Source organism: Oncorhynchus keta, chromosome 19 (genome assembly GCF_023373465.1).
Source record: "Oncorhynchus keta strain PuntledgeMale-10-30-2019 chromosome 19, Oket_V2, whole genome shotgun sequence".
In the NCBI taxonomy this organism is placed as follows: Eukaryota; Metazoa; Chordata; class Actinopteri; order Salmoniformes; family Salmonidae; genus Oncorhynchus; species Oncorhynchus keta.
This window is the reverse complement of record NC_068439.1, coordinates 31,295,928-31,322,790: the sequence shown is the minus strand read 5'-3', so window position 1 is coordinate 31,322,790 and position 26,863 is coordinate 31,295,928. Positions and strand designations below refer to the sequence as shown.

General features: G+C 41.2%; 1 protein-coding gene across 3 annotated transcripts in view; it reads right to left on the bottom strand.

Annotated features, from left to right (window-relative positions):
• Positions 1–5,837: 5,837 nt before the first annotated feature.
• Positions 5,838–26,863, bottom strand: part of LOC118371755 (CMP-N-acetylneuraminate-beta-galactosamide-alpha-2,3-sialyltransferase 1-like) — a 44,461-nt gene continuing 23,435 nt past the window's right edge. For 2 of the 3 annotated variants that reach the window (XM_052470272.1, XM_052470271.1), the window contains exons 2-7: positions 18,583–19,409; positions 16,570–16,766; positions 14,895–15,074; positions 8,843–8,888; positions 8,520–8,639; positions 5,838–7,375 (exon numbers count right to left, since the gene is read on the bottom strand). In XM_052470272.1, the coding sequence (XP_052326232.1) occupies positions 7,202–7,375; positions 8,520–8,639; positions 8,843–8,888; positions 14,895–15,074; positions 16,570–16,766; positions 18,583–18,873 (1,008 nt within the window). In that variant the 5' untranslated portion in view covers positions 18,874–19,409 and the 3' untranslated portion in view covers positions 5,838–7,201. Of the gene's footprint in view, positions 7,376–8,519; positions 8,640–8,842; positions 8,889–14,894; positions 15,075–16,569; positions 16,767–18,582; positions 19,410–22,525; positions 22,683–26,863 lie in introns of those variants that run through there. The other variant, XM_035757326.2, reaches the window with a different exon arrangement.

Below are 26,863 nucleotides of genomic sequence, written 5' to 3'. Positions count from 1 at the left end.
ACATTTTAATGGCATCGGACCGAGGCTCTGCATCTGTCCTCGTGCTCCTAGACCTTAGTGCTGCTTTTGATACCATCGATCACCACATTCTTTTGGAGAGATTGGAAACCCAAATTGGTCTACACGGACATGTTCTGGCCTGGTTTAGATCTTATCTGTCGGAAAGATATCAGTTTGTCTCTGTGAATGGTTTGTCCTCTGACAAATCAACTGTAAATTTCGGTGTTCCTCAAGGTTCTGTTTTAGGACCACTGTTGTTTTCATTATACATTTTACCTCTTGGGGATGTTATTCGAAAACATAACGTTAACATTCACTGCTATGCGGATGACACACAGCTGTACATTTCAATGAAACATGGTGAAGCCCCAAAATTGTCCTCGCTAGAAGCATGTGTTTCAGACATAAGGAAGTGGATGGCTGCAAACTTTCTACTATTAAACTCGGACAAAACAGAGATGTTTGTTCTAGGTCCCAAGAAACAAAGAGATCTTCTGTTGAATCTGACAATTAATCTTAATGGTTGTACAGTCGTCTCAAATAAAACTGTGAAGGACCTCGGCGTTACTCTGGACCCTGATCTCTCTTTTGAAGAACATATCAAGACCATTTCGAGGACAGCTTTTTTCCATCTACGTAATATTGCAAAAATCAGAAACTTTCTGTCCAAAAATGATGCAGAAAAATTAATCCATGCTTTTGTCACTTCTAGGTTAGACTACTGCAATGCTCTACTTTCCGGCTACCCGGATAAAGCACTAAATAAACTTCAGTTAGTGCTAAATACGGCTGCTAGAATCCTGACTAGAACCAAAAAATGTGATCATATTACTCCAGTGCTAGCCTCTCTACACTGGCTTCCTGTCAAAGCAAGGGCTGATTTCAAGGTTTTACTGCTAACCTACAAAGCATTACATGGGCTTGCTCCTACCTATCTCTCTGATTTGGTCCTGCCGTACATACCTACACGTACGCTACGGTCACAAGACGCAGGCCTCCTAATTGTCCCTAGAATTTCTAAGCAAACAGCTGGAGGCAGGGCTTTCTCCTATAGAGCTCAATTTTTATGGAACGGTGTGCCTACCCATGTCAGAGACGCAAACTCGGTCTCAACCTTTAAGTCTTTACTGAAGACTCATCTCTTCAGCGGGTCATATGATTGAGTGTAGTCTGGCCCAGGAGTGGGAAGGTGAACGGAAAGGCTCTGGAGCAACGAACCGCCCTTGCTGTCTCTGCCTGGCCGGTTCCCCTCTTTCCACTGGGATTCTCTGCCTCTAACCCTATTACAGGGGCTGAGTCACTGGCTTACTGGGGCTCTCTCATGCCGTCCCTGCAGGGGGTGCGTCACCTGAGTGGGTTGATTCACTGTTGTGGTCATCCTGTCTGGGTTGGCACCCCCCTTGGGTTGTGCCGTGGCGGAGATCTTTGTGGGCTATACTCAGCCTTGTCTCAGGATGGTAAGTTGGTGGTTGAAGATATCCCTCTAGTGGTGTGGGGGCTGTGCTTTGGCAAAGTGGGTGGGGTTATATCCTTCCTGTTTGGCCCTGTCCGGGGTGTCCTCGGATGGGGCCACAGTGTCTCCTGACCCCTCCTGTCTCAGCCTCCAGTATTTATGCTGCAGTAGTTTGTGTCGGGGGGCTAGGGTCAGTTTGTTATATCTGGAGTACTTCTCCTGTCCTATTCGGTGTCCTGTGTGAATCTAAGTGTGCGTTCTCTAATTCTCTCCTTCTTTCTTTCTCTCTCTCGGAGGACCTGAGCCCTAGGACCATGCCCCAGGACTACCTGACATGATGACTCCTTGCTGTCCCCAGTCCACCTGGCCATGCTGCTGCTCCAGTTTCAACTGTTCTGCCTTACTATTATTTGACCATGCTGGTCATTTATGAACATTTGAACATCTTGGCCATGTTCTGTTATAATCTCCACCCGGCACAGCCAGAAGAGGACTGGCCACCCCACATATGCTCTCTCTAATTCTCTCTTTCTTTCTCTCTCTCTGAGGACCTGAGCCCAAGGACCGTGCCCCAGGACGACCTGACATGATGACTCCCTGCTGTCCCCAGTCCACCTGACTGTGCTGCTGCTCCAGTTTCAACTGTTCTGCCTTGTTATTATTCGACCATGCTGGTCATTTATGAACATTTCAACATCTTGGCCATGTTCTGTTATAATCTCCACCCGGCACAGCCAGAAGAGGACTGGCCACCCCACATAGCCTGGTTCCTCTCTAGGTTTCTTCCTAGGTTTTGGCCTTTCTAGGGAGTTTTTCCTAGCCACCGTGCTTCTACACCTGCATTGCTTGCTGTTTGGGGTTTTAGGATGGGTTTCTGTACAGCACTTTGAGATATCAGCTGATGTACGAAGGGCTATATAAATAAATTTGATTTGATTTGATTTGAGTTTATCCATTAGGTCAGGGTTACCAAAGTCGGTCGTGTGTGTGTTTTTTTTTAAACGTGGAGCGTGTTATTATCAAATATTAAATTCATTGACCATTAATAATAATACTCATACATGGTGTTACTGGTCTCCTTTTTTAAACAAATATTTATTCAAATGAAACATGTTACATTGTCTCAAAACTTGTAATGTAAAACATGGGAATAGCTCAATTGCAAACGCCTTGTGTCCTCTCTTCTCGTCTCCTTCTCAAAACCCATTGGAGGAAAAGGTCAGAGGGGCGGGACCTCTGTTTTCTTATCCAATGGATTTTGAGGAGGAGATGAGGAGAGAGGATGTGAGGAGTATGCAATTGAGATCTATCCCATGGCTCAAAAAATGTGTGGGGGGAAGGATAAGACTTTGGAGCAATGAAAATACCCATTGACTGGCAGAGTTGCCTCAAGGCACATAACTAAAGTCCTAATGTCCCAAAGATAAATCAATCACAGAGGCATCCTTCAGCTTATCTTATGATACTTTAAATAGAATAACGCAGGAACATCAGTTATCTTACCATGTCATTTCTCCTGTGAGATTTTTTTTGTCATCTAAAAGGTGAAAATATTAAAATATGCAAGCGAGAGTGTAAAATATATTTAAAATGCATGAATGAGTGCAATAACACAAGATTCAAGCACCCCATGTAAAAGTAAAGGGTGAGTGGTTCTGAACCTTACTGGCTTCAATGATATCGCATTTCATAAACTTCAAACAAATATTCCCCTCAATGCTAGGCAGTGGTGGAAAAAGTACCCATTTGTCACATTTTAGTAAAAGTTAAGATACCTTAATAGATAATGACAAAAGTGAAAGTCACTCAGTAAAATACTACTTGAGTAAAAGTCTAAAAGTATTTGGTTTTAAATATACTTAAGTATCAAAAGTAAAAGTACAAGTAATTTCAAATTACTTATATTAAGCAAACCAGGCAGCACTATTTTCTTGTTTTTTACATTTACAAATAGCCATTGTCACACTCCAACACTCAGACATTATTTAGTGAGTCCGTCAGATCAGAGGCAGTAGGGATCTACTCTTGATAAATGCGGGAATTTAACCATTTTCCTGTCCTGCTAAGCATTCAAAATGCAACAATTAATTGTGGGTGTCATGGAAATTGTATGGAGTAAAAAAGTACATAATTTTCATTCGGAATGTAATGAAGTAAAATTAATGTTGTCAAAAATATCAATAGTAAAGTACAGATACCCCAAAAAACTACTTAAGTAGTACTTTAAAGTATTTTTACTTGAGTACTTTACACCACTAGTTCTAGGTCACTACAGTTTCCCATCATCGTTAAAGGTCTGATACATCTCTCTGTATCAGAGTCCAACTAGTGGAGATGTTTTTGAGAAGCCCGTAACATCTGAAAAGCCTGTCATAAATAATAATACTGTATTTGGTCACGAGTAATTGCAGAGCTGTCATGAGCAGCAGCTCCAGAATTGTAATACTGTACATGTTAAATAATTTATCAAAGAATATTGCACTGCTCCCTCACAAGAATAACAAAGGCACTTTGGGCCTGCTTTAACTGGTCAAATTAATATTATGGATAAGGCACTTAATTACCCCCCAAAAAATAACACCCTTCTGTTTTATGGGGTTACGACTGTACATGGTGGCTAAATGTGAATATGAAATAGTTTTGTTTCAGTCATCTATATAAATCAACCAGCATCAGCTCTGTATCAAAACCATACCCACTGGGCACACATCATTTCAATGTGGACAATTGGGTAATATTTGGTTGAGACGTTGATCAATGAGATTACAATCTATATTCACTCACTCAAAAAGACAGCCGAAAGGTTGTTGAATTCCCAATGTGTTATCACTATGCTTTCAACTGTCTAAAAGCACAAGTCAATTCCAACGGAAAAACAATGTCTAGTTTTTGTTTGGTTGAGTGGTCACCTACAGTACCTTCAGAAAGTATTCACACCCCTTGACTATTTCCACTTTTGTTACAAAGTGGGATTCAAATTGATTTGTCATTTTTTTTGGTCAACAATCTACACAATAAATACATTTATGGGAAATAAAACAGGCATCTATTTAGATATGTATTCAATCCCCTGAGTCAATACATGTTAGAATCAACTTTGGCAACTTTGGAGGCAGCAGAGTCTCCAAGATCTTTGCAAACCTGGATTGTACAATATTTGGCCTTGCATTTTAAGGTTATTGTCCTGCTGAAAGGTTGATTTGTCTCCCAGTGTCTGTTAGAATGCAGACTGAACCAGGTTTTCCTCTAGGACTTTGCCTGTGCTTAGCTCTATTCCTTTTCTTTTTATTCTAAAAAACTCCCTAGTCCTTGCCGATGACAAGCGAACCAATAGCATGATACAGCCACCACCACGCTTGAAAATATGAAGAGTGGTACTCGGTGATGTGTTGTGTTGGATTTGCCCAAACATAATGCTCTGTATTCAGGACATTTCTTTGCCATATTTTTCTAAGTTTTACTTTATTGCCTTAATGCAAACAGTGTTTTGGAATATTTGTATTCTGTACAGGCTTCCTTCTTTTCACTTTGCCATTTAGTTTAGAATTGTGGAGTAACTACAATGTTGCTGATCCATCCTCAGTTTTCTCCAATCACAGCCATTTAACGCTGCAACTGGTTTAAAAATCACGATTGGCCTCATGTGGAAATCCTTGAGCGGTTTCCTTCCTCTCCGGCAACTGAGTTAGGAAGGACAACTATATCTTTGTAGTGACTGGGTGTATTGATACACCATCCAAAGTGTAATTAATAACTTCACTATGCTCAAAAGGTATATTCTATATCTGCTTTTTTTTACCCATCTACCAATAGGTGCCCTTCTTCGCAAGGCGTTGGAAAACCTCCCTGGTCTTTGTCGTTGAATCGGTGCTTGAAATTCACTGCTTGACTGAGGGACCTTACAGATAACTGTGTGTGGGGTACAGAAAGGAGTCATTCAGAAATGGATTAACACCATTATTGCACACAGAGTTCATGCAACTTACTGGACTTGCTGAGCACATATTTACTCCTGAGCTTATTTAGGCATGCGATAAAGGAGTGAATCAGCTTTTTGTTTTTAGAAATTAGTTCAAATTAATAACAATTCCACTTTGACATGTGGCTTTGTGTGTAGATCAGTGATACATCAATGTTATCCATTTTAAATTCAGGCTGCAGTAACAAAATGTGGAAAAAGTCAAGGGTGAATAGTTTCTGAAGGCACTGTACATGTGTATCACTGGATTTAAGACCATTTAAAAGCACAACAAAGTTAAACTGGGAATATAATGTCATATGTTATTTATACAATAACTTAATGTGTTATCACTGTGCGCCATCTAATAGCACAACCAAATGACAGATTGCAGTTGAGAATACATGACATTAAAATGACATGATGCAAGTGATCAATGCTGTTTATTGTAGAAATTGTGAAGCGGTCCACAGACCTGTGATCTTGAACGTGCACTCTTTTTACAAATAAAAATATATACACAAAAAAATAAATACATTTTTATATACAGTGCTTTGCGAAAGTATTCGGCCCCCTTGAACTTTGCGACCTTTTGCCACATTTCAGGCTTCAAACAAAGACATAAAACTGTAGTTTTTTGTGAAGAATCAACAAGTGGGACACAATCATGAAGTGGAACGACATTTATTGGATATTTCAACCTTTAACAAATCAAAAACTGAAAAATTGGGCGTGCAAAATTATTCAGCCCCCTTAAGTGAATACTTTGTAGCGCCACCTTTTGCTGCGATTACAGCTGTAAGTCGCTTGGGGTATGTCTCTAACAGTTTTGCACATCGAGTAAATCGAGTAAATGTCGTTCCACTTCATGATTGTGTCCCACTTGTTGATTCTTCACAAAAAACTACAGTTTTATATCTTTATGTTTGAAGCCTGAAATGTGGCAAAAGTTCAAGGGGGCCGAATACTTTCGCAAGGCACTGTATACTGGGTTTATGACAGACACTTCAAAACCTTGTTTCTTATGATTTTTTTTGTTACTTTTTGCCATTTATGAATGTGCTATTCAATGCGCTTTAGTAGTAAAGGCCCAAATTAATAATTTATCCCCCCCAAAAATTATACCTAAAGGAGTTCTAAAATTCAAAATCAAATAGCTAAGGGATTCATAGTATGACCATCTAAAACAATTCCATGTCAGCTTAGCGCAACCCCCCCATACATTATTAACTTTTAAATTAACCAAAGGACTCAAACCTTTGAATCCTGGGTTGAATTCAAATAGCTGTTGACGGTGGCAAATGCTATATAGGCCTAAATAGCATCATTGATGGTATCCGATTGATAAAGTATGGTTACGTTTCCTTTTTGCATTGTTAAACCTACAGTAAGTACATTTATCCACAATGAAGTAGCTATCAGCAAAGTCAGAGCTAGTCATGGGGAAAAAAAGTAAGTGGGGGGAGGGTCTGATAGTGGATATAACATTAAAGATCTGACATTGTTACAAAAAAAAGGTACAAATGTAACATTTTATATAAATTGTGTCTTAAAAATAGGTTACCATGACATAATCCTGGTTGAAATTTCACCCTCAAAACAATTGTTTACATTGATGACTTTTTGTAAATCCAAGACATTTTACACATGCATTCCACATCACGACACAGTAACAAATTACGTTGAAACAATGTTATTTCAACCAGTTTATCCCCAGTTGGTAATCCCTGAATCAACAGGATTTAGGCTGATGAGGCTTGATGGTCTCAGGCCAATGACATTTCCAGATATCAGAAGCCTTTGAAAATATCAATTTTGTGTTTATCAGCCAGAAGCAGGGTGACGTTTTTCTCATGGTCCGCATCATGCACCCCGGTTTTGCGGAATGCGCCTCCGTGGTAATTATGATCCCAGTAGTGGTGCCAGTTCCCATACCGGTCCGCTCCGAACCCGTACACACTCACCTAAATGATACAATACACCATTATGCAGAGATACTCATCCACCCTGGATTTGGCCATCAGTGTGCCCCCCCCCCAAACTTGTTTGGTGCACAATGCCACTGACTACCATATGACTTAGTCATATACATATGTGCTTTGACCCAGATAATACCATGTGCTACAGAACTGATGAGGTGGAATGTTGCTGTACTGATTGAAGAGTCTATATGGTGTCCTGGTACTCTAACACATATTAGATCGACAAAATCAAATTAATCTATTTGTAGATTTATTTTTATTTTTCTTGAAACGTACAAAACATAGGCCTATTGATAAGGGCAATGCACTAACTCTAGATGTCAGTATACAGTTACTAGAAAGTCTGCGCTTCTAACATTGACTCAGTCAAGCACTATGTAACAACTACAGGGCATTGGCAGTGTGACTCGTTCAAAGACGGTTGCCCCTACCTCTGCATCACTTGGGTAAACTGAATAGATTCCTGTTTTTCTACATTCAAAAGACGAATATACAAAAAGGCTGTTGACAACCAAGGCAACCATGGGTGCATTTTTATTAAACATAGCAGTTAACCTATTTCCTGAAGTCTTAAAAATAAATGTTTCATGTAAGTATATTTTAAATTTTTACTTCAAATAGATCACACTTTTTGAAAATCATGTTTAAATAATGTGAAATAAATGTCATTCAAATATACATATATTTATACCTGGAGGCGTATCAACTTTGAAACATGTTTCTCTTTCTTTGGGCTAATGGCTTCTGCCTAGGACATGGTAATTGCCTGCTATTCACACCTTCAGTGTAGATGGAGATAATTAGCATAACACTCGGTGCTCTGCCCCTCTTTCCAGCCCAAAATGTATTTGTAGAGCAGCGTTGCTGCTTGAGCCAAGTGGTGGGTAGTTAATGCAGTGCTGCACAGCGTACGGCCATTTCACCAATGCAGGCGGTGACTTCAATTCCATCAGCAGTAATTAAAAATAAAAACAATTTGGGACACTTTTTACAGCTTTAAACTCGAAGAGCTCAGCACAAACTCAACGCAAACCCAGCTCATGCTTTGCAGTCACGCTCAAGGTGTATAGAACTTTGTCAGACAGCCAAATGGAAGTGTAAAGCTTGTGAAGGTGGGTGGACTCACCTTATCGCAGATGTGCAAGGCAAAAAATAGGCTGAGGAAGCCAGTGGAGGGATACCGGCCATGACTCTCCAGCCATATGTCATAGACATATTTAAAGAAGGCTGGGCTGTATATCAACACCTGCAAAGAAGTAAAATAATAAATAAAACTTTGACCTTGTGAGAAGTTGAAATCATTAAATTGAAATGTTTTTCAACCAACCAATCACTCTTCAAAATCTGCATTCTTTTGTCTCCAGGTAAGGTAAACTAAAGCAGGGCTTTGGTCAAAAGTAATGCTCCACTATAGGGTGCTATTACAGACAGAACCAAAGGTTCACTCACCCTGTTCTTGTTTGCCTTAATCCTGGACCGGACCGGAATATATGTTCTACGGGAAGCAAAATGCATAATATAAATACTATCAAAGTATTATCACACTTAGTTCCAGTGAAGGGAAATATTAATATTACAGCATACAATGACAGTCGAGACAATTCTGTGCTTCCAACTTTGTGGCAACAGTTAGGGAAGACCTTTCCTCTTTCAGTATGACAAAGTGAGGTCCATACAGAAATGGTTTGTCGAGGTCAGTGGGGAAGAACTTGACTGACCTGAACAGAGCCCTGACCTCAACCCCATTGAACACCTTTTGGATGAATTGAAACGTTGACTGCGAGCCAGGCCTAATCGCCCAACCTCACTAAAGCTTGTGGCTGAATGGAAGCAAGTCCCCGCAGCAATGCTCCAACATCTAGTGGAAAGCCTTCCAGGAGGCTGTTATAGCAGCAGGAGGGGGGTCCTGTCAGTATAAACCGCCATCTTTGATAAAGTTCACCTTATTTCTGACAGAAACAGAGGCACCACCAACTTTGTTTACTTTGTGGTGGCCCGTCTATCGGCATTGGCTAACAGACTACTGAATATGAGCTCCTCATGGCAAACTAGTAGCATATACCAGTAATATGTTCAGTAAAAGGTTGTCATGTCTGGAAAAGAAACCCAATTTCAGGTTAGAAAATGTTACATTTCATAGTGAATTTGTGACACTGATATTGTTTTGGTTACTGTACCAACAAACAGTTAAACCAAGTAACAGTTTGCAAACACATTGTCAAATTATTTATGTTTTTAATAGATGATCACAGTGACAGTCCTAACGATGAAGATGACCAGATCCAGATGCAAATAGCAGAGGCTTGTTTCCCATCAAGGTCAAGGGTCATGCATAAGGTCACACACTAACATGATTTAAAACCACAGTCTTAAGATGTGCTGGGTGTGAGGTCATATAACCAATGTTGATTTGGGAATGATTTGATTTGCACAAGAGGTAGGCTAGGCTGTATGAAAATAAAAGCTGCACAGTCTAGATCCAATGATCTCAAATGTAATATACTGAACAAAAATATAAAAAAACACAACAACTTAAGTCAATTGAATGAATTCATTAAGCCCTAATCTATCAATTTCACATGACTGGGAATACAGATATGCATGTTGGTCACAGATACCGTGACAAAAAGAAAGAAAAAAGGTAGGGGCATAGATCAGAAAACCAGTGTGACCATTTGCCTCATGCAGCGTGAGTTGATCAGGCTGTTGATTGTGGCCTGTGGAATGTTGTTCCACTCCTCTTCAATGGCTGTGCGAAGTTGCTGGATATTGGCACGTCAATACAGAGCATTCCAAACATGCTCAATGGGTGACATGTCAGGTGAGTATGCAGGCCATGGAAGAAATGGGACATGTTCAGCTTCCAGGAATTGTGTACAAATCCTTGCGACATTATCATGCTGAAACATGAGGTGATGGCGGCGGATGAGTGGAATGACTATGGGCCTCAGGCTCGCATCACGGTATATCTGTGCATTCAAATTGCCATTGATAAAATGAAATTGTGTTTGTTGTCCATAGCGTATGCCTGCCCATACCATAATCCCACTGCCACCATGGGGCAATCTGTTCACGTTGACATCAGCATAGCGCTCACCCACACAACACCATACACGTGGTCGAGAGGCCTGTTGGACGTACTGTCAAATTCTCTAAAATAACATTGAGACGGCTTATAGTAAAGTAAGTAACTAATTCTGGCAACAGCTCTGATGGAAATTCCTGTAATCAGCATGCCAATTGCACACTTCTTCAAAACATCTATGGCGTTGTGTGACAAAACTGCACATTTTAGAGTGGCCTTTAATTGTCCCCAGCACAAGGTTCACCTGTGTAATGATCATGTCGTTTACAATCAGCTTTTTGATATGTCACACCTGTCAGCTGGATGGATTATCTTGGCAAAGGAGAAATGCTCACAAACAGATGTAGGCGTCCTTGCTCGCACATGCTTTTTCAGTTCTGACCACAAATTTTCAATAGGATTGAGATCAGAGTTGTGATGGCCACGCCAATACTTTGACTTTTTTGTTCTTAAGCCATTTTGCCACAACTTTGGAAGTATGCTTGGGGTCATTGTCCATTTGGAAGAACCATTTGCGACCAAGCTTTAACTTCCTGACTGATGAGAAGTTGCTTCAATATATCCACATCATTTTCCTTCTCATGATGCCATCTATTTTGTGAAGTGCACCAGTCCCTCCTGCAGCAAAGCACCCCCACAACATGATACTGCCACCCCCGTGCTTCCCGGTTGGGATGGTGTTCTTCGACTTGCAAGTCTCCCCCTTTTTCCTCCAAACATAACGATGGTCATTATGGCCAAGCAGTTCTATTTTTGTTTCTTTAGACCAGAGGACATTTCTCCAAAAAGTACCCATCTTTGTCCCCATGTGCAGTCGCAAACCATGGTATGGCTTTTTTTATGGTGGTTTTGGAGCAGTGGCTACTTTTCTGTGCGGCCTTTCAGGATATGTCGATATAGGACTAATTTTACTGTGGATATAGATACTTTTGTACCCGTTTCCTCCAGCATCTTCACAAGGTCCTTTGTTGTTCTGGGATTGATTTGCACTTTTCGCAGCAAAGTACGTTCATCTCTAGGAGACAGAACGAGTCTCCTTCCTGAGCGGTATGACGGCTGCGTGGTCCCATGGTGTTTATACCTGCGTACTATTGTTTGTACAGATGAATGTGGTACCATCAGGCATTTGGAAATTGCTCCCAAGGAACCAGACTTGTGGAGGTTTATTTTCAATTTATTTTCTAAAGTCTTGGCTGAATTCCTTTGATTTTCCCATGATGTCAAGCAAAGAGGCACAGAGTTTGAAGGTAGACCTTGAAATACATCCACAGATACACCTCCAATTGACTCAAATTATGTCAATTAGTGTATCAGAAGCTTCTAAAGCCATGACATTTTCATTTTCTTGTCATGCACAAAGTAGATGTCCTAACCGACTTGCCAAAACTATAGTTTGTTAACAAGAAATTTGTGGAGTGGTTGAAAAATGTGTTTTAATGATTCCAACCTAAGTGTATATAAACTTCCGACTTCAACTGTATGTATGTATGTATTCCGTGATATCCAAATTGGTAGTTACAGTCTTGTCCCGGCGCTGCAACTCCCGTACGGACTCGAGAGAGGCGAAGGTCGAGAGCCATGCGTCCTCCGAAACACGACCCTGCCAAGCCACACTGCTTCTTGACACACTGCTCACTTAACCCGGTATCCAGCCGCACCAATGTGTCAGAGGAAACACCATACAACTGGCGACCGTGTCAGTGTGCATGCACCTGGCCCGCCATAGGAGCAGCTAGAGCCTGATGGGACAAGGACATTATGGCCAGCCAAACTATCCCCTAACAAAGCTGGGCCAATTGTGTGTCGCCTCATGTGTTTCCCGATCGTGGCCGGCTGCAACACAACCAAGCGATTGAACCCGAATCGGTAGTGATGCCTCAAGCACTGCAGTGCCTTAGACCGCTGCGCCACTCGGGAGGCCTTACCCTTAACATTATTAAGCTACCCAGATACTCAGGACTGCTCTGGGACCAGAAAATAGCCCCAGCTTTTCTAACACACCGGCCCATTCTTTCCCCTTGAGGCCCCCACACTGGCTTAGTTCTTCCTTGAGGCCCCCATTATTAGCAAGACCGTAATCATGTTGCGCAGAAAATCCAAGTTAGACAGGCCAAATTGGCTAAAAATGGACCAACCCATCTGGCATTTACCCCAAAATGCCAGATACTCAAGTTGCCAGGACACAGGAGAGGAGTGGGGGTTTTAAGACTTAAAAGCCGGACCTAAATAGTTTGCAGAAACTCTCCCTCTGGTTCTCTAGTATGGGAAGACTGAAACCTCTTTGTTCCAGTCTCTTTTCCACCAAAACGTTTACATCCATAAAATTAGAACATTATTCCTGACATCCAAATGCTAAGAATGGTCGATGGGGATCTAAAGAATAATTATGTCATATTGTTTGTTATTTTGTGATGTCATTAAGGATGGTATAACAAAGTAACTGTCACTCTGAAAGTGTAGGTATTCTGTATCAGCTTTACATCTAAATATTGTATACAATATATAAAATATGAGAATACTTTTGTGATGATAGCAATGTGATTTTGACCTTCTAAATTAGATCGTTTTTCATATAAACTTGTGCCCAGTCAGTAACCATGCCCAAGTGAGCACAGACATTGTGTTGGCGCGATGGAATGTCCCCTTTTTACCAGAGGATAAAAGCCTTGGTAGCGAAATTTACATTAGACCAAGCAGACGGACGGTGTGAATGGTTAAAACTACAACACCAGAAAGAGTGGAGCGGTGGCTACACGGCTGAAAATGGTGAGACCAGTACATTGTCGGGTTAATACTGGCGTGTAGTGTACGGGAGCTGAAACCTGAATATTCAATCATTGAGACCACTACGAAACCAAAAGACGTGAGACCCTGGTCAACACGTAGAAATGGTTAGAAACTCTGAAGCTCTCAACCTCAACAAGAGTGAAGATGATAAAGACTAGACCAGAACATTCACAGTCTGCAGCTGTGCATGCGAAAGTGGTCCTAGAACTTCGACTCAAAGACACGAGGTGGGAAGGAAGAATCCCTCTCAGACAACCGTTGGTACATCTGAGATATCTATTCTAACAAACACTTTCCTACCAGAGCAGCTCTACAACTAAGGACATTGTGACCCCTGGTGGACAACCAGAGCCTTACATCGATCCACTCCCCATAGATGGATCAATGGAAGAAAGACATCTACGTGTAAATATATACATTTATATAATGCATTTCCTATCAGAATGAGCAGTGGTTCATGTGCAAAGTATTACTATTCCTTTGAGCGTAGGTTCCAAACGTAACAATGATAAATTGAATTTATGTCTCTCCCTTTCCCTTTCTATTGACCCCTCCCTTTTTTAACCAAGCAGTGATGCTTTTGTTCGTCCACTAGGGACCTGTTTTCATTGTATTACATCTAATCAATAATCTATTTTTTTATTTATCTGTTAATTTTACCAGGTAAGTTGACTGAGAACACGTTCTCATTTACAGCAACAACCTGGGGAATAGTTACAGGGGAGAGGAGGGGGATGAATGAGCCAATTGTAAACTGGAGATTATTAGGTGACCCTGATGGTTTGAGGGCCAGATTGGGAATTTAGCCAGGACACCGGGGTTGACACCGGGGTTAACACCACTACTCTTACGATAAGTGCCATGGGATCTTTAATGACCTCAAAAAGTCAGGACACCCATTTAACGTCCCATCCGAAAGACCGCACCCTGCACAGGGCCCTTCACAGGGCACTGCCCTGGGGCATTGGGATATTTTTTAGACCAGAGTGCCTCCTATTTGCCCTCCAACACCAATTCCAGCAGCATCTGGTCTCCCATCCAGAGACTGACCAGGACCAACCCTGCTTAGCTTCAGAAGCAAGCCAGCAGTGGTATGCAGGGTGGTATGCCGTCTTTTGTATGTATTTATTCTGTTTAATCATTTAGTTAGTTAGAAAATAAATAATTAAGCCAATTTGTGTATTGCTGATTCATCAATAAAGTTAGGGTTGTTGCAGATAGCAAAGAGTATGTGATGTTCAGAATGAGACTGCTATTAGGTAATGATTAATAATTGACTGCTAATAATTGACTGTTTACGAGTTTAATTCATTAAACAACTTTTCGCATGGTGCCCCATATTCCATATTCCTAATGAGTTAATTGTGACATGATTAATTTAGTCGAGTAACAATTAAAAACAGTTGATAAAATAAATAACAGTCATCAGATTAATGATAGTCATGTCACAAGAGAAAGTTTACACAGCTTGAAGGATAAATGATTCCGGACCTCAGTGATGAAAACGTTGTTTATACTTTCATCTTCGCAGACAATTCCACAGGCGTCAACTACAGTTTCTATTGAAGGTTTGGAGGAGCACTTACATACTTTATGTGAACGTATAGAGCATATTTATTGATCACTCACTTTTCGATGGAGCCGGTGGTCAAGGCACTGGTGATCCATTGCAGGTCCAGAGTCTTGAAGGGGATGAGCAGAAGAAATGTGGTGTTGTCCAGATCTATAGCGCTCTCTGGGTACATGACGTGATGTGTAGTCCGGCTCCCAACATCCTCCTCAAAGCCAGAGGTTGGAGCCATGTTCATTCTGCAGGAGCAGGGTTACGGTTAAGGTAGTATATTCTGCAATATAACATATGGAGCAGAACACTGGTGGGTGTTGTCCAGATCTATGGTGCTCTCTGGGTATATGATGTGATGCGCAGTCCAGCTCCCAACATCCTCCTCAAAGCCAGAGGTAGGAGCCATGTTCATTATGCAGGGTTACGGTTAAGGTAGTATCTTCTGCAATATAACATATAAATGAATCTACTTCCACATACTAATCAACATAGCTGTTTTGAGGGTGGGATGCCCGGAGGTAAAAAAAAAACATGAATTTGTATCTAAATTAAATGTAGTTCATTTGGAATGTGAACATGGTGATGAATCATGTGGCAGTCTGTGGCATTCCTGCTTCTCCACATGATCATACAGTTCATATGTGTCCCAGTAACAGTGAGTGCATTGAGGGGAAAGCTGTGATTCTGCCTGTTCAATTAATCTAGTTAGTTCTGCAGAGAGGATCTCTCTCCCTCTCTGTGTGTTTGTGTGTTGAGTGTGGGATGAGCAGTATAATCCATTTCAGCCAAGGACTTTCCTCCTCATTTACACATTGATAGTTGGTCTGGTTCCTCATTGAAAAACCGTGCAGAAATTAAACTAAAGCTGGACTTATATGTTGACTGCATGAACTTTACAAAAACCATGTGATCAAAGGTCATGCAGTTAATAAATAAGTTGCTTCTCACCAACTGCACCATGCAGCCATTACCTGAATTGTGGGATGCACCATTTGTCAACCAATTATTAGGGTTCTTTTGCTTAACCCACACGGACTTGACCAAAAGTGACAAACAGGAACCAACTTTGCCACAATTCTACATGGGTTACAAATGAAAGTGATGAGACAAATTAATTGTAGCCTATACATGTTATGTTTTGTTTGATATGGGGGTAAAGGAACCTCACTGCTCGAACAAACCCAATCTTATTTGAATGTATTGGCCAGTCCCTCCAGGATTCCGTGATATCAAAATGTTTAGCAAAATCAACAATTCCTTGCTAATTTTAACATTCACTGCACTATTTCAGCAAAAAAAACAGTCATCGCATAAAACTGACCCATCGCTGTAATACAAAGAGAGCTCATAATTGACCAATCATTGCACATTTATCGCATGTGGTTCCATCAAGCCACACGTAAACAAACTTTTTCCCCTCATCAGCGCCTTTCCGCAACAAGTTTGCCAAAATCGTTGCACATTGCTATGCAAAATTGCAGAATTGCCTCCGCAAAATCAAACATTTTCTCATGCAAATATCACAAAAAATCCCAGCGAAATCTTGGAGGGAATGGTTGGAAGTTTTTGTTTCAAAATAGATTTATTTAAGACTACCAAAAAAGACTACCAAAAATCACTGTGGCCCTAATTTAGCCCACTGCAATAAAAGGTTTTAAAGGAACGTTTTCTCAGGAGTACATTTCATTAGCTGACCCCTGCTGACCCCTTCTCAAACAAAAAACAAGCTTGCTCAGTCACCTGATGATGACATCACTGGAGTCGATGAGGGGTCCGTAGCGGGAGCCCTTGAGGTTCCCAGAATTCCCCACCACAGAACAGGTCCTACAGCGCTCAGGCCCCGCGTCCTTGTAGAGGTTATCATTATCAGGGATGACCTGGAACAACTTCTCCACCACCTCGCTGAAGTCGGCCGGGTTCTTACGATACTGCAAGCGCTGGAGAGACAGAAACCGTTAATCATTTAGCTGTGTCTTCAACCACTCTGGACAGCAGAGACAGAAGAGGTAGACACACAGCATAGACAGCCCAGCTACCACAATGTTCTGAGAACCATATGTTGCTTGGTGAGAGCATGGTTGTCCTATGGTTATTTTGCATACAACCTTCCCATAACGTTTCCTCATGGTTCTATTTAAATTCATGTTCTCAGAATGATCAGAAAACGTTAAGAAACAGCGTTTTTCTGTGGGAATTCCAGGATTTCAGCATAATGTTTTCTGCAGATTTCCTCATCATTCTATTTAAAGTCATGTTCAAGAAAACTCAATAAAAACCACAAAACATTAGTTCAAAGAATGTTCTAAGAATGTTATTTAAAAACATATACATTATATTATCAGCATCAAAAAATAATTATATTAAAGGGATACTTTGTGATTTTGGTAATGAGGCCCTGTATCTACTTCCCCAGAGTCAGATGAACTCATTTTTACATCTGCGCGCATTTTGAAGGAAGTTGCTAACTAGCACAATAGCGCAATGACTGCAAATCTGCTAGCAGATACCCATAGACTTCCAGTCATTGAGCCAAAACTACCTACTGTAGTAGCCGATGCTCTTATCCAGAGCAACTTACAAGTGCCTTGCTCAATAGCACATCAGATGTTTCACCTAGTTGGCTCTGGGATTTGGCCCAACAATTTTTGTTGTTGTTGAATTTTACCCCTTTTTCTCCCCAATTTCGTGGGGAGAAATTGTTAGTAGTTACTATCTTGTCTCATCGCTACAACTCCCGTACGGGCTCGGTAGAGACAAAGGTCGAAAGCCATGCGTCCTCCGAAACACAACCCAACCAAGCCGCACTGCTTCTTAACACAGCGCACATCCATCCCGGAAGCCAGCCACACCAATGTGTTGGACACTGTGCACCTGGCGACCTGGTTGGTGTACACTGCTCCCGGCCACTAGTGCGCGATGAGACAAGGAACTCTCCTTAACCCGGACGTCGCTAGGCCAATTGTGCGTCGCCCCATGGACCTCCCGGTCGCGGCCGGCTGCGACAGAGCCTGGGCACGAACCCAGAGTTGCTGGTGGCACAGCTAGCACTGTGATGCAGTGCCCTAGACCACTGCGCTACCCGGGAAGCCCCTGGCCCAACACTCTTAACTGCTTGGCTACAGGACGCAGACACATACAAACGGTATCCACTGCTTCATCTGACTCTGGGGAAGTAGGTAGGGCTTCATTTAGGTATTTAAAGTATGTTCAGTTGTTTAATTTGATCTTAATGAGTGCTTGTTTAATTTGAATAGAGTCTGTTTGAATAGACTAAAATGACCAAATGAAAGACTGAGCAAAAGGGAGTGGATGTTTTTTTCCCTCTGTTTATTGAATCTAGACATTTCTAGCCGTGTTAAATGGTATTCATTCAGTTCTTTCTGGTGCAATTTTAGCCACCTCATAAAGCATAGCTGACTAGCAGATGGCATTGTTAATAAAACAAAGTTAATTGCGTTGGTACAGTGCATATCATTAATAACGTAGTCATGGACACATTGTTTTCTTCCTTGTCCTGATTATCATTAGGATGGGTTGCCTGATGTGACTGAACCAAACTCACCTCTGATTACTCACCTGTAAGTCTCAGAACAGCTCATCTGCCATCACATGTACATGTCAGTCAGCAGACTGTCCCTACAGGTCAGAGGGTAGACTAACCCAAACTCTAACCCTTGATTCATGTCCACAACCCAGTTCAACCCTAACCCTAGTACAAGCTCAATCCTAACCCTTGCAGTAGTAACATCTCACCTGCCACCAGCGGTATGTGTCATTAGTCAGCAGGCTGTTCCTCCTAGACAGCAGAGGGTGGACTGACAGGTTGAACCGCTCAGTGAACCAGGGGTCGTCTTCCAGCTCTGTCATACACTGTCGACAGCCACACTGGCCATTAGAGAAGAAGCTGTCCGACTTGTGTATGGTGTATTTGAAGAAGTACAGAGAGGGATCTCTCAACGTGAAACCGAAGAGGAACATGGTGAAAGTTACAATAAAGGCGAACACAGTAAATGCCCTGAAGTTCTTCTGCATCGATAGATACATGGTGTAGTGGTAGACAAAAATGAAATTTTCAGGGAAGCGGAGGGAAGGGAAAAACAGAGAAGCCCCTTGTTGAAAATTCAGATTTCCAAGGGATGTCTGAGAATAATTTCTCCCCTGGAGATTTCTTGGCTATAACAGGATGAACACTGGGTTCCTCTGATGAACAGAAACAGGCCGTGTCTTCATCACAATTACAGGCTCCACTTCAAGCCGTTGGAAAACAACATCTCAGTTCAAATGTGACCACAATACTAGCTCCTTATATTTTGTAGGGAAAGCCTTGGCCTTCTATAGAAAATGTTTTGGTCAGACAAAAATCACTCCATTGAAATCCATAGATGAGGAATCCTTGTACATGTCCATTATTCGTCTGCTGACCAATAGTATGGTAATTCCACTGTGGTACACAATCCAGGATGGTCCTGTCAACTTAACAATGGCCAGATAACTACATCTATCTGCTCTTCTGCTGTTGACAGCGTAGGGTCAGTGACAGGGGCATCTAGCATTCACTGCCTGTACAGTCAATCACCCACCTAGAAGGCAAACGAGACATTTAAAACAAATACACACTGCTGGGTAAATTAACGATCATATGTGCAAAAACAAAAAAAGGCCCTTCAACAGCATTCAACTTGAAGTATTCCCAGAACAAACTCTAGCTTTGTACTAAAAAACAGAGAAGCAGGAAGACCTCCTGGGATCTACTTTCACATAAAAGGACAGAGCTCCACTATGCAGCAGGCTGGGTTTACTGTTAACATGTCACAGAATTGTTCACATTCAGCCAAGGCAAGTCTATAGCCACATTCCACACAGAAATCTCTTGTCAAAATTTAGGCAGAGTTGATCAAATAAGGGGTTAGCAGAAAAACATACTAACTTCCCATTTTTTATCATTACAAATCTGTGTCATGTCAATTTAGTGCAGATCTCCAATACAAAAGGGACACAGACCAGAGGCTGGGGGGTGTTTAAATTATTTTATTTTTAAAACTAGGAATCTACCAGGAAACCCTGGGTCTGCCCTGCAGGGAGACAGAGGAGCAGGGGTTGTGAAGGGTGTCTGGGAGAGATGAAGATAATGGAATGGAGGAATGTCTGAGGCTGTGTGGGAGGGATCGTAATCGTTCTGTGGACGGGTTAATCTGAGAAAAACATCACCCTCTCATAATCACATCTGAACTGTCGGCCATGGCACATATCCACATCACCTGTAAGGTGTAAACAGTAGGCCTATCATGCTACTGCTACTCGGAGTCATAAGTCTTTGTAAGACATATAGGTATAATTCAACATCTAAAATGTGTGACTTCTCATTTGAACTTCCATTAGATGTGTATTTGGAACATGAAGGCAATTTGACAGGTGTGTGTGTTTGAGTGAGAGAGAACGTGTGTGGTGTGTGTATGGAAGTGTGTGTGTGTGTGTGTGTGTGTGTGTGTGTGTGTGTGTGTGTGTGTGTGTGTGTGTGTGTGTGTGTGTGTGTGTGGTGTAATGTGGTGGGGTTAATGCACACTAATGTAAGAGGTGGCGTATTAAACTCAGGGAGCCCTTGGAGACATAAGGCCAAGTACTGTAGATGACAGACTGAACAGGCTGTATGGTACAACAGGGGAAGGAAGGGATGCAAGTGAAGAAAATAAAGAAATAAGGGAGAGCGAGCGAGCAGGAGAGGGAGGAAAAGTACGATGGCTGAGGAGTTACAGGTTCTTTTCTAATCTCAGGTTTATACAAGTCATCAACTTTACAGGATGGCGCAACAGATACGTTGTGTTCCGAAAGAGATTGCTTATTCATTTCCTGAGAGCAAGTTCAGCTCTCAAACGTCTGCAGAGTTGAGTTCTTGAATCACATTTGTATTACTTGTTTGACAGCACATCTGTACTGTAAAGGACATTCTAGCTAGAAAAATAACCCCATCAAAATAAAATATAAAGCTATTACACACTATGTAGTGAGTTTCCTCACCTCAAAGAAATTACAATCAGATTTATGAGATTCTATTACACAGTCATTTACAAGACTGATCAGGTAATTTTTACATAGAGTCAGAATTCCAGTGCTTTCTGCTTGATAGCAAATTCTAATTGTGTCAGTTTGAGGAACAGTAAGCATTTCCCAAAGTTAAAGCTTTTAGACCTAAAAATATGGCAGACTTCCAACAAGCTATCTAGGCTTTTTTCCCCAGTGGTGGAAAAAGTACCCAAAGGTCATACTTGAATAAAAGTAAAGATACCTTAATAGAAAATGACTCAAGTAACAGTAAAAATCCCCCAGTAAAATACTACTTGAGTTAAAGTATTTGGTTTTACATTTACTTAAGTATATTAACATTTACTTTTGATACTTTTGACACTTAATTTTAAGTATAAATAATTTTAAATTCCTTATATTATGCAAACCAGGCTTCACCATTTTGTTGTTTTTCAGCCAGGGGCACACTCCAACATAATTTACAAACAAAGCATGTGTGTTTAGTGAGTCTGCCAGATCAGAGGCAGTAGGGAAGACCAGGGATGTGAGAATTGGACCATTTTCCTGTCCTGCAAAGCATTCAAAATGTAAGGAGTACTTTTGGTTGTCAGGGAAAATGTATGGAGTAGAAAGTACATTAGTTTTCTTCAGGAATGTATTGAAGAAAAAAGTTGTAAAAATATAAATAGTAAAGTACAGATATAAAAAAAATGCAAATGTAGAAGCACTACTATGGACTATAATGGAAACGCACTCAGTCTTGGACACAGGATAACATGGATGTTTCCGATTTATTTTTGGGAGCGGACTAGAGAACACTTCTCATTTTAGAGAGCGGTAGTAAACAGTTATCCCACTGGTTAAAAATATACGTTATTCTCATCAGACTGACGTTAACCGTCAATGTACACCGTTTATTATCACTTTAACCAGAATTAAACCACAGGTCAACATAATGTCACGGGTTAGAGCAATTCATGTTGAATTTACATGTGTTCGCAACTCAAAATTAGAAGTTAATTTGAAGTGTCATGAGGTTCTTGCCCAGAAAGTTGGAGTATGCTCGGTGTTGGCAGAACTTGGCTGGTGGAAGGTAGAACCACCATGTACCACATGAGCGCTCCTTTCGTAAATGTTTTTGTGAACTACGCTTGACTTTTTACCCCCAAGCTCTGACACACATACACATACATACATAATGACTGAGATAAGTAGTTGTCCCACCTAACTATTGTAACGAACCTGTAAGGCCACCGAAACTCGCTTGTCGTTTGTTGACTAGCGTAAACAGTCTAGGACACTGATTTCCCATGAAATAATCTAGTTGTATTTTGTTTGGATGAACACAGACAACGCACTCCAGGAGTGACCCGCCGCACAAATCCCCTTCCCAAAAACTCTCCCTCAGCGTGCCCCAGCATCCGCACATACAGTAACTAATTTGTACAATATTGTGATAGGGTGAGAGACTTTCCAATGTGTTACGCTAACTGTAAATCGCTCTCGTCTGCAAAATGACTCAAAAGTAGACGTTGTAAACTCCTCAGTGGTATTGTGCTCCATACAAATACAAACCTGTCAAAAACGATTTTAAGAAAAAAAAGTGTTTCTGGCTCACTCACTCTCCGGTCACACCAGAGCTAATACAGCTCTGACAGATATACAAATGACTGACCTGGTTCAAGTGGTTTTTTAAACGCCGGTTGAAATATGCAGCTTGTTTGAGTCCAACAGCACAGCAGGTGTTTAGAGGAACTGCATAATGAGCGAGTAATCGATGTGCGAGAGCAGAATTAGAGTTTAAGAATGATATCAACTCGGGCCGCCACCCCTATGACGTGTTTATAGTGACATTCATGTGACAACTCTGACTCTAACGCCATAACCTATTGGGCAAAATTTGAACACATGTAAAAAAAAATATTTAAAAAATGTTTTAAATTAAACAAAATTGGGAACACTTTGCAATGGCCGGTGTTTGGGATAGGATAAGTAATCCTTCTCACCCCCCTAAAAGATTTAGATGCACTATTGTAAAGTGGCTGTTCCACTGGATGTCATAAGGTGAATGCACCAATTTGTAAGTCGCTCTGGATAAGAGCGTCTGCTAAATGACTTAAATGTAAATGTAAATGTAAATTACCCAAGAGCATTGCGCAATACAGTGTTTCTTGGTCCTCAAATACAACCAATAGTATACTTTTGTATTGTAACCCTGGACAACTGGTTCAAACATATCTGGTTCAACTTGTCAACTAATCATCAAGCCCTCAATGAGTTGAATGAGGTGTGTTGGTCAATGGCTACCACGAACCGTGTACTGTTAGGGGTACGCGAGGGCCGGGGTTGGAAAAACTGGTGTAAGGCTTTCATAATGATTGGTATCGTAATTACAGCCACATAGCTATATGATTTAGTTAAGATTCCCATTGGCGACAGTTAGTCTTACTGGGGTCCGATACATAACGAAAATGACACTACAGACTAAATACTTTGCGATTTACATACGTTAAAAAAATAATAATATGTGGTGTGTGTGCTTTTATCAGTTACACATGCACGTCAGTACATATACACAAAAAAAGTATATCACATGGGGGAGTGGCGTGAGGTTTTGCTTGATTTGTTTTTAAAATCTGGTTGGCTGTTCACAATGGATAGGCTACCATACAACGAAGAAGGAACAAGTGCAGGACTCCTTGCTGTCCCCGGTCCACCTGACTGTGCTGCTGCTCCAGTTTCAACTGTTCTGCCTTGTTATTATTCTACCATGCTGGTCATTTATGAACATTTGAACATCTTGGCCATGTTCTGTTATAATCTCCACCCGGCACAGCCAGAAGAGGACTGGCCACCCCACATAGCCTGGTTCCTCTCTAGGTTTCTTCCTAGGTTTTGGCCTTTCTAGGGAGTTTTTCCTAGCCACCGTGCTTCTACACCTGCATTGCTTGCTGTTTGGGGTTTTAGGCTGGGTTTCTGTACAGCACTTTGAGATATCAGCTGATGTACGAAGGGCTATATAAATAAATGTAAATTTGATTTGATTTGCAGCAACATTCATTGCTTAATAACAGGTATTTAGGTAACACCTTAAGCAAGAAAGGGTGCTGAGTGACAGAACATTCTGATTGAATTCCACCAGAGGGTAGCAAAACCGTAGGTATGTACTGTAATGTTTGTGGGAGTTTAGCACGCTAGTACACGCTACTATTCCATGACGTTAGCATGAAGTCATATAGTTTGTCCCCTGATATAAACTAAAAGGATGTGTCTTAATCAGGACGTGAAACCATGACTGTACACGACGAGTAACTGATAATAACAATGTACTATATAGGAAATTCTATCAAATGTAGAAGCTTTTCTTCAATTATGAAGAGCCTGCAATTTCCCTCTACTCTGCAGTAAATTGCCTGTATTCGATAGTTTACATTTTTTTTATTTACCTTTGTGTTTTGTTTTAGCATGACTTACTACAGTGTCCTTATTTATGTTGAAGACAAATTGTGTTTTGGTTTGTTTTGTTTTTTTGTTGGGTTTTTTGAGTGTATGTTATGCTGTTGCTAACATTATGTATACTTTACATTTCAAATGGATCTATACATTCCTACCTCCCTAAAACATTTCCCCCGTATTATATTGGATGTAACATATCATCTACCAACTCAGTGGCCTTATTGTTAGAGTATCTGCTCTGGGATTGGGAGTTCGATCCTTGGCCGAGTCATACCAAAGACTGTTGTTACAGCATTTGTTGTCCATCTAATTGGTTTGTAATGTTGCAAAATACATCTTGGGAATGTTCCAAGGAAAGTCATGAAAACAGCAACCTCCCCTCTATGGCAAGGCAATACAGTAACAAGTTGTGCTTAGCAACATTTTCTTCTCCTAGTAGTGAACCCACTGCTCTCCTAGGTTGCTTCCTTTACGAACTTTATTTTCTATATACTGCACTACTTTTGTTAGGGCTCTAATCAAAGTAGTGCACTATATAGGTAATAGGGTGCCATTTAGGACACAACCCTCCTAATGGGTAGGGTGTTTTTTCTCTGCTTGTTCTGTGTATGTGGTCTGAGATGGAGAAAACACATGGTAGTACAGCCCAGGGGCCAAACCATGGGGCCCAACACCACTGTAGCCTAACTCCACAGGGGCAATCTACAACAACACTAAGGCCCTCCACAATAGCAATGGAACTAATCCATTCAGGAGGTTTCCCCTATTGCACCCATTGTAACTGACAGTTAGACTTACAGGTTATGTCGTTGTCTTTTGTTTGAATTGTTTATGTGTCCGCTGTGCGGGGGAAATGATAATACAAGCGGAACTACGTAGCTAATACTGTTGTAATGGGGATCCTTATTGTAGCAACACACTTTTGGAGGGAAGGCAATCCTGCGCTGCGTTAGCTAAGTTTTCATGTCATCGAGTGTAGTTCATAAAGGTTGAAGAGTGTATGTTAGAATAAAGTGTGAATTCATGCCAGGAATAATAAGTGTGAAGTTTGATTTCCTCCCTTCTGTAATAAGCAGCCAATGAGGTATTTTTTCCTTTATTCATGTGTTTAATCTGAACCCGTTATAATGCCGGTTAAACTGTTATGTATGTAAGCACTTCAGAGTTATACCAAGCTAATAAGTCACTCGTAAGATAAGGTTGTAAGAGTGTGCTTAACTGTATTTTTCATTTACTTTATAGTTCTCACGGAAGGTGATAATTCTGACTAAAACTACAGAATAAAGCCGCCAGTTAAAATCAAGGAACGGTTGTGCTCGTGGTTACTGAAGGGAGCTACACCCATAGGGATTCCACCTTCAGATTCCTTAGTCTGACTTCTGAAATCCTTCACCCCCCAATAGTCATTAGATATTTAGAAAGGGGGCTCTCCCGGTCTTTTGGTTGGCCACAGTTGAGGTGTTGTCTTCTTGGATTGGTCCTGTTGAGCCGTCCATCGTTCCTCCGGGTCCCGTCGGGCCGTTCTCAGTCACACAATGTTCGGCTAGGAAGGAGATTGTGTGTGTGTGCTTGTGTCTGCAAGTCAAGGCTGTGTCTCTTCCTCCCAATGTGTGGGTGTATGTCTTATCTGTGTGTCCTCGGCAGTTAGTGTGTGTATGTGTGTGTGCTGTGTGTGTGTGGGTGTGGAAGCTATCCTGTATGGGACCTAACATGTTTCACTCTGAAAATACGTTGACTCAGTTATAGCAATGTAATAGCAGTAAGCTGGTCATTTGCATAAGAAATAGCACTTCCTTACATTAGTCAGGTATGATTTATACAGTAAGAGGAATGAACAATGGCCAGAGGCAAAAGAGATGAGAAATTATTAGGTTTCTGTCCTAAAATGGTACACTATTCCTTTAGTGCACTACTTGACCAAGACCTTTAGAGGCCTATGGATTCAGACCCAGACACAAAGCCCTACTGAGTTTTTGGGGTGAAAAGACAAACATTCATTGTCATAGAGAACAAAGACGACGACTCCACAAGGTCATTATACCATATCCTTCAACATTCGCTCTGTTTTATTCAAGACAAAACCAAACAATGGCAGATCTTCCAAACACAAACAGACAGGTTATGCTTGTAACCTGCAGCATATATCACACCCAATATTCAGATCAGATGGATGCCATTCTTGTTGCTTAGAGACTCTGATGTAATACATACATTATTCTGATGGGTGTCAGCAACACATAACACGTACCAGTCATGTGAGTTGAACTAGTCTCACAAAACAAAATGAATGTTGTGACCATTATGAAGAGCTGAGATCTGAGAGAGAACTCCTAATTAACACCACACCTCTGAGGCATGACAACTAGCCTTTTTCAAACAAACAAACCTACCAACAGAAAACAGGACAGAGAGGTGGAAGACGGACACAGTTGGGAGCACTAGGACATAGTTTCAAGTTTCAAAGTTTATTCGCCACTTGGACAGGATACAACAGGTGTAAAACAATACAGATAAATTATTACATTGAAAGCTCTTTCCCAACAAGGCAGTGATAATA